Source organism: Hipposideros armiger, unplaced genomic scaffold (genome assembly GCF_001890085.2).
Source record: "Hipposideros armiger isolate ML-2016 unplaced genomic scaffold, ASM189008v1 scaffold_31, whole genome shotgun sequence".
NCBI classification, from domain to species: Eukaryota; Metazoa; Chordata; class Mammalia; order Chiroptera; family Hipposideridae; genus Hipposideros; species Hipposideros armiger.
In genome coordinates, this window is record NW_017731381.1 from 3,968,802 (window position 1) to 3,977,421 (window position 8,620).

The following is an 8,620-nucleotide window of genomic DNA, read 5'->3' on the forward strand; positions in this document are numbered from 1 at the left end:
GCAGGATAACCTCAGGATTAGGAGCACAGACGCTGGAGCCAGGCTGATCAGGTTGGAATCCCAGCTCTTGTTTCTTATAAGCTGTGTGAGCCTGGGCATAGGGCTCAACCTCTCTGTGCCTCAGGTCGGGAAAATGGTGATAAAAACATGTCCTACTTCACAGAGCGGTTGTGAGGATAAATGAGTTAACACATGGAAAGACCCCCCACCCCCAAAAAACCGCTTTATAAAACATCGGCATGGTTATCACTGCATGCATCTCAGTCCATTTGATCCTCACAGCAACCCTGTGAGTTAGAGATTGTTAGTCCCACTTTACAGATGGGGAAACAGAGGCACAGAGAGGTCAAGAGAGTCAGGGCAGGACTTGGCTTCTTTCTCCATGGCCTGATGCCACTAGAGAGGCGACGTGGCTAAACGGGTTATAACTTGGAGCCTCTGGTTTGCAGCTCATGGCTGCTCCTTGGGGGCCCACAGGACACAAGGCCAGGTGAATTTCCCTGAGTTAGGCCTTCTGATGGCTCTCAGGCACTCTGCTTCCAGCCAGCCCTGGCAGGGAGGGTGAACGGTGGAGGAGGGCGTTTCAGTGCCATCTTGTTCGCTAGTGTCCAGGACACATCACTGAGTCCCAGAGAGAGAGCCTCTGTCTTCCTGATCCTAGCTGGAGGCCCAGGACCCCAGGGGGGGGACCTTCTGTCCTTAGATGAGTTCCTTCCCCCATCCGGCCTCCATCTCCCCATCGGTACAATGAGTGAGGGGGTGAGTCTGGACCACCAGTTTAACAGTTCTCATTTTCTGCAGCCAGCTCAACCTTTCCAATGACATATTAAGAGGTGGGCACTGGATGAAGCGGGGCCTGGCACACACTCCCTTGGCGCCTGGGAACCCCAGAACCCAGTCTGCAGCCCCAAGCCACCTCCTCCTAAAGGCTCTCCCGGCTCTGACACTGCAGGATGCTAGAATCTCAAGCTCAAAAGCTGCCGCTTCGCATCCCTGTTTGGAGAGCTTCCCCCCAGCTACCTTTATCTCTCTTTGGTAACAGAGCAAATTTGCTCAGGACCCAGAGCAGGGGAAACAAGCAGACTGTTGACTCTTAAGCAAAGCCTACCCTTTGGAGGGCAAGCAGCGGAGGCCGCTGGATGTGCGTGGGGAGGACAGCGGCCTCTTGCATAACCCCGGGCGGCCTCCTGCCCACCCCGGCCTTTTCAGGGTTAGGGGTGAAGCAAACCGCAAACTCATGCCCAGTTAATTTTTTAAGGCAAAATCAACAGGCTCAGCAATGATTAGCAGGCAGGTAAGTTCGTCTTAGTCGTGCTGAGGACAGAGAGGAAGGAGGTTTCTGGAGGCCCAAGGATGGGGCTCAGTTATCAGTTAACCACATGAATGTTGCTTCCTTCCAAACCCACTGGCCTTCAGCCCCAAGCTCCCGCATCTTCCTCTCAGAAGTACTTCCATGGCAACCCAGGGGCCATCCGTCCCTGAGTGAGCAAACACACCACCATCCCGCGTCTGTAGGAGGCAGTGCCAGGGCCCTCAGGGTTATGGTGGAGCCGAGGGGGCCTCGCAGAGCTGGTGGCCTCCTTGCGAAGGCAAAGCTCCCCACCGCTGCTGCATGACCTTGAGCATGTCCCTTCTCCCCTCTGGGGCTCAGTGAGGGCCCTGAGTCTACGGTACAGCCTGTAACCAACTGCCAGTCCCCTGTGGGCTTAGTGTCTTCATCCACCAAATGTGGGGGTTTTGGCTGAGACACCTTTTGCAGCCTTGAAGTTCTGTGAGGTCATGATTGGCTTAAGCCAACGTGGCCTGTACCCGGGGTGAGGAGGGTGGTAGGAGCAGTGTTTGAGGCGGTTAGGGGGAGAAAAGATGCCCAAACAAGGAGGAGGCCTACCTGGCATCTGCTGTCGGTACCAGCAAGCGTCAGATCCCAGTTCCAGGAAGAGGGCTGCTCTCTCAGATGGGAGGTACGGTCTCTGTGGGGTGGGATGTGCCTGCAGGGATGGCCTGGCAGACCCCAGGTTGGCCCAGGACCCCTCTCCCTGGATCTTGGGAGCTGCCAAAGGCAGCGTCCCTGGGCCTGCTGGCTGCCTGAACTGGAATTTGGTCAGTGGTTGGGGACCTATATTGTGAGAAAGTTAGGACTTTGTCCACAAACTGGAATTTGAAATTTCAAAGGGGCGAAACTGAAGGGCCCTACCCCAGAGTGGAGATGGCTGTTGGCTTCTTTCCCCCACGACTTTTGTTCTTTGTCTTGATAAGTCCCTGGTTCCTGCACTGTTCCCTGGGCAGTAGATGGGGGAGGAGAGACAGGCAATAGCGGGCTGGTGAGCACCCAGGGGAAGCGAAGACACCAGGCAGCCTGGGGGAAGGCGGGAGGTTTGGAGGATGCCTCTGAACTTGAACGTGCCCAGGACAGGCCCCTTCTTTTCTCAGACCCCTGAGCTCTCCGGCAATAACATGACGGTGGGCCCACCAGCTCCGTGTTCCAGAATTCGGAGGTTTTTGTTTGTTTGTTTGTTTGTTTGTTTCTGGGACTCCAGGAGGGAGGTAGCATGTAGCGGATGAAGCCCGCAACTCTGGAGTCAGATTTAAGTTCAAATCACAGCCTCTCCTGTTCTGATCTGTATGGCCTTCGGGAAGTCACTTCAACTCTCTGAGCCTCAGATTTTTCATCTGTAAAAGCAGGACAGATAAACTGAGAAGAGTGGAAAGTTCTTAACTCTGGGCCCAGCACAGAATCTTTTCAGCAACATTAGCCATTATTGCAATTTAAAGGGAAAATGATGTGGTTCAGTGCAGCGGTTTCCTTAGCCACTGTCCACACCAGAGGGGTGAGCTCCCTGTCCACAGCTGGGTCTGTGGCGACCCCTCCCCTGACACCGGGCAGCCCAGGGCAGCGCTATCAAAGCCACCCTTCCTTTCCTTCTCGAGGCGAGGCCTCCCGTTTCTCCACCTACGACATGAAGGAGTTTGGACCTCTAGGTGAGTTCTAAGGTCATCTGTTATCCCCTGGGAGCTGGGGTCTGACAACTCAAGGGGGTGGGGCAGAGATAAAGAGAGGCTGCTGAGCTGATGGTGTAGAGGCCAGGGTTTGTTCATGGCTGGGCATTCCGTCTCCAGGAGCTCTCCTGTGCAGGGATCCTGATTCCAACAGATTATGTGGCCAGTGGGCCAAGGAGTCAACCACCAATGACAATTGCTACTGTTGTACAGGATGCCTACACTTGGCCATTTAATGCCCAACTGTCACTGTGAAAAAAGCATCAACCTATTTATCTGATGCCAAAACTAAGGCTGAGAGAGGTAGAACCTGAGGTCACGGAGTTTGGAAAGTTGACAATGCCTGGATATTTTGACCCAGATCTTTCTGATTTCAAGGTCTGTGGTTTACCCTCTAAGGCAGCGGTTCTCAACCTGTATGGGTCACGACCCCTTTGGGGGTCGAACGACCCTTTCACGGGGGTCACCTAAGACCATCGGAAAACAAAAAGATATTTACATTACGATTAATAACAGTAGAAACATTACAGTTATAGAGTAGCAACGAAAATAACTTTATGGTTGGGGGGCACCACAACATGAGGAACTGTATTAAGTGGTCACGGCATTAGGAAGGTTGAGAACCGCTGCTCTAAGGGGTTGGGGCAGGGGGTGGGGGAGGAGGACTAAGAACCTTATAGTCGTATCTCATTTAATTGTCACGCCAAACTATAAGTTAGGCCCGTTTTACAGAAGGAGAAACCCAGGCTTCAAAATAATGTGCCTGAGACCACAGAGCCAGCAGATCTTATAGGTGGTGGGTTGTGTATATGAAGGATGTGTGTCTAGAAGATATTGTTTGGGGTCAGCAAAGGGTAGGGCGAATTGTGTATGTAATAGATTAGGTCATTTATGGAGTTCACGAGTGGGTAGATTTACTTTTGGGGTAGGTTGTGATGGGTGGGACATGGATGGGGTATGAAATAGGTTTCTGGAATGTGCCTCACAGACAGTGGGTCATGCGTGTTGTGCACGTGGTGAGGTGTGTACGTTATGGTTTGTATATTGGGTTGTCGGAAAAGTCATGATGCACTTCTGCAACGAAAAACATAGAAAAAAATACGTCATGACTTTCCCGACAACCCAATACTTAGCAGCTTGTCTGTCATGTGCGGGCTGTCCACCTGGTAGTTCTCGTATCTAATGGGTCATGTGTGGGGCATGACGTAGCTCACCCAAGTAGACCATAGACCTTAGTCCATTCAAACTAAGATGTCATCTGGAGAGATTGAAAGGTTGTTGTTTTTGTTACCGATTAAACTCAGACGTGCCCTCGATCCCAATTCACTTTTGGAAATGTGGAATGTGCCTCTTAGAACCAAGGCGACGCTGTGTGTATAAGGCCACGTATTGCTGGATTGTGAGAGGAGTCGCCGTGTGTGGCCTGTCATAGGTGCCAGACAGGTGGCCGGAGCTGGAGACAGCCCTTCGAGGCCCCTCTCAGAGCTGCCCCTCCTTTTGCTCTTGTTTATCCCTTAGGGTCCCCAGCCCAGCTCAGCACAACCCCCAAGGCCGCTGGAGTCTGGGTGCAGTGCCGGAGCCAGCAGTTGACGTCTTCTCACTTCAGGCACTTACGGAATCTCGAAGTGTGGGTTGTGGGGCGGCACTCTCGCTCCGTCCCTCAGGGGCTTCTCCTGACCAACAAACAAGTGGGTCAGGACCTGCTCCCCATTGTACAGATGGGGAAATTGAGACCCTGCGAGAGATATGATTCAAGCAGTTATCTGAATGGTGACAGAGCTAATTCCTAAACCCAGGCCTCTTGACGCCAAATCCAGCCTTTCTTCTCCTCCAGAACAATTGCTCCCCCACCCCCACCCCAGTTATCTGAGCTGGGCGGGGGGAGGAAGATGTAGAGGGGAGAACAAAGCTACATGGGGCAGAGAAAGGGCTTCTAATAATTGAAAGAATATGAGGAGGATGCCTTCACACACCCCTCAGACACATCACCTCTCTCACTGATTTGCCCACTCATTAATTCACCCACCCATTTATGCATTCACTCATTAATTCACTCTTTCACTAATTCACCCACTCATTAATTCACTCATTCACACATTAATTCACCCTGTCTCTAAATCACTCACTCTTTCATTTACCCACTGATTAATTCACCCACCCATATCTGCAGCGAGGACAATGAGGGCTGGAGGGTGTGAGAACTGGGTGAGCCACGAGCTGAAGGCAGGCAGGACTGGCTGCATGTTAGGGCCCCGTCCAAAATGAAAACTCTGGGCCCTGTGTTCAGAAATCATTAAGAATTTCAGCAATGGCAGAGCATTAAACCAAGCATGGGACCCAAGTGTGAGGCTCTGTGCCACCGCTCAGGTGGCGTGCTCATGATGTCCACTCTGGAGGGAGGAGATGGAGGGAGAGAAGTGAGGGAGACAGAAGAGGGGGCCAGGGTGCGGGAGATGGGAAGGACACGTGTTAGCCACCACTTGGTGTTTTACTGATGCCATCGCACTGAACACTCAAACCACCTTGAGGTTGATTGTGCATGTTATAGAGGAGGAAACTGAGGCTAAGAAAGGAGAGTCGTTTATTCCCAGTCATGATTAGCAGGTGGTAGGTGCCTGAAAGTAAACCCAGGTCTGTGGGGTTGCAAGCCTGTCTCTGCCAATTCTGGGGGCGGGGAAACAGGAGGATGCCACAGGGAATGGGAGAGGGCGTCTGTCTGGGCCTGAGCAGCTGGGTGCTGTGGGGGCTGATGGTGGCCATTGCACGATCACGGGGAGTAAGAGAGGGGAACCAGAGGTGAGTCTGGTCCACCCAAACTTCAGTCCATTCTGCTCCCAGAGAAGGTGGGAAACTGGAACGGAGCTCCCAGGACCAGGATCCAGAAGACTGGTGTCTGGGGCCTGAGGTTTAGGTTTTTAATTCATGAGCCATGAGGCTCCCCCCACCCCCACCCCACAACTGGCAGAGACAGGCTTTATCTCTGCAGGCGGCGCACTGAGGGTAGAAGTCAGTGATTTGGGACGTCATTGACTCAGGCCATCTGAGTGTCAGTGTCTGAGTGTGTCAGTTAGAATGCCTGACTTGGGGTGACAGTGACTTGGAGGGTGGCTGAGTCAGGGGTCAAATGAGTGCTGGTGAGCTAGCCTGCCCATCTTGCAGAGTCCATAACTGAATATTGGTGAGTTAAGGCCCCAACAGTTGTAATAACACCCCAGGCGTCAGCCAGAAACCAACAAACAGCCAAATCCTTGGGGCCCCGCCCAGACTATCCAGTGGGGGAGCTGATTAACCATTAACCCCCCCCCCTCCGCCTCCCCAGCAGAACCTCCACCCTTCACAGAGGCTAGGCCAAGACTAAAGGGAGATCCTCCCAGAGGACAGTTTGAAAGGCAGGAAGGCAGAGAGTGCACCTGGGAGGAGGCCGTGGGAGGGTGGAGGGCGGGGGCCGGGGCTCGGCCTGGAGCCTTCAGGGTGGGCGTCCTGGGCAGGGCAAGTGGCCGAGGTGTGGAAGGGGAGGATGCGCCTCTCCAAAACCCTTGTCGACATGGACATGGCTGACTACAGTGCTGCGCTGGACCCAGCCTACACCACCCTGGAATTTGAGAATGTGCAGGTGCTGGCGATGGGCAACGGTAGGTGGGGGCAGGTGTGTCCAGGTGTGCCAGTTTGGGGGCAGATATGCCTGGGGGCAGGAGCGGGCCTGCGGCACTTAATTTTGGGTTGGGAGGAGAGTGGTAGACAACGGCAGGTTGGTCCTTAGGGCAACACAGATGCTGTCAGGTGAGGCAGATGTGCCCAGGTACAGTGACCAGGGGCATTCTGGGTGAGGGAAGTCGTGCAAAGGCAGATCTCCAGCAAAAGTGGGTGCTGGGTATTCTTGCCAGGCCCTTCTGGTCCCTGGTAACGCAAAGCCGTTCCTGTGCAGTGTGTCACTGGGAGTGGGGACACGATGGTGAGCTCCCTCATGGCGTTGAGCTCCAGTAACTGGGCCCAATATGGCTTCTCCTTGATTCCCTTGGGTCTAGGTCCAGAGAGATGGAAAGGTATTTTCAGTCCCGAGAGACAGCAGATGGAGGCACAGCTGTGTTTCAGGGTGTCTTTGGGACTTTCCTGGGGTGACTGCCCCACTTAGAGAAAATGGAGTTCTCAGGGAAGGAGGCTTGACTACGAGACACCAGTCAGCAGTGTGTGTGTGTGTGTGTGTGTGTGTGTGTGTGTGTGTGTGTGTGTGCGGGTGTGTGATCGTGGCCTCCTCTGGGTGTGCACGCAAGAGTTCCCATGTAAGTGGGTGCATGTTGTACTGTGTTGGCAGCCATGTGCCTGCGTGAAGTATTTGCATGCTTGTGTTCATGTGTGTGAGCCTGTTCTGTGTCCATTTCCATTTGTGTTTGTTCATTGAGTGGGTCTGTGTTTCCGGGGTGGGGGGGAGGCTATGTTTATCTTGCTTATTATGTACATAAGCAGCAGCGAGTGTGTGTACATGTGGCTGTGGCTGTTTGCACACATGTGCTGTGGATGTGGATTTGTGTGTGTGCCCTGTGCTTTCCTGGGCACACTTATGTCCTGCATGGGCATCCTGCCTCGTGCCCCTGTTTGTACCTGCTTGTGTTCGTGTGCATGTCCCTGCACTGGGGACTGGCGCTGTCTCGTGCACACAGTTACGCAGACATGATATGCACAGTTTTGACGTTGCCGTTTGTCAAATCTGCAACACGTCCACTTGACTCTGAGCAGATTTTGTTGCTCACGTGTGTCTCTCCCCAGGTTTATACATCCGCTCCCACATCACCCAGGGCACATCTGAAGAGGATGATGTTGGTTCTACTTCACATAGAGGTGGGGGAAGGGAGGAGGCTTAGAAGCCAGGAAGTTTCTGGAGGGGAAGGTCCCTAGCTGGTGGCAGGTCTGCCTCAGAGGAGAAGTGGGTGGCAGCCAGCAGAGGTCAGCCTGCCACCTGCCTTCCTGCCATGGCTGTCTCTGCAGCTGCAGCCAAGGCCTGGAAGACTTGTGGTCAGTTCGGCTCAGCCAGAAAGAGGTGACTGCCCTGCCCTGTCAGTTGGCACTACCTGTGGTCGATCTCACCAGCTGCTCACCTGCCCCTGCCTTCCACTCACTGTGTGTCCTTGGCCATGACACCTCTCCTCTCCTGGCCTCTGTGTCTTCAAAAAAATGGGCTTAATCACCCCCAAACCTGCTGGCCGGTGGGCTTTTGGGGAGCGTGTGAGGGAACTGAGGGAAAAACACACAGGAAATGGTAAACAAGGAGCTGCTGCCCTGGGCGGAGTGCCATGTGACCCCACCAGGACAATGTGTGCTGTCACACTCCTGGCCACTGCCCAGCCCGGGCTGCTCCCTGGGGTTGGCCCCATCACCCCTCTGGAGCCCAGGCCTCCAGCTCCCAGGAATCATGTGCCCCCGAGGCCGAGGCTAACCCCCTTGACTGGGTGTCATGAAGACAGGACAGGACAGGTTCCAGCTCTGGAGCCAGAAAGACTGGGGCTCGAATTCTGGCATAGATCCTTCCTGCCTATGTGAACTCGGCAAGCCAGTTTCCTAGCAGAGCCTCAGTTTCCTCATCTGTAAAATGGGAATAAATAATAACTCTTGACCCGCCCCCGCCCCC

At 53.9% G+C, this 8,620-nt stretch overlaps 1 protein-coding gene across 8 annotated transcripts in view; it reads left to right on the forward strand.

Annotated features, from left to right (window-relative positions):
• The first annotated feature begins 1,281 nt into the window (after nt 1-1,281).
• Nucleotides 1,282-8,620, forward strand: part of HNF4A (hepatocyte nuclear factor 4 alpha) — a 31,903-nt gene continuing 24,564 nt past the window's right edge. For 4 of the 8 annotated variants that reach the window (XM_019637046.1, XM_019637048.1, XM_019637047.1 and 1 more), the window contains exon 1: nt 2,679-2,979. In XM_019637046.1, the coding sequence (XP_019492591.1) occupies nt 2,778-2,979 (202 nt within the window). In that variant the 5' untranslated portion in view covers nt 2,679-2,777. Of the gene's footprint in view, nt 1,962-2,678; nt 2,980-6,338; nt 6,630-8,620 lie in introns of those variants that run through there. The other 4 variants (XM_019637054.1, XM_019637050.1, XM_019637051.1 and 1 more) reach the window with 4 other exon arrangements.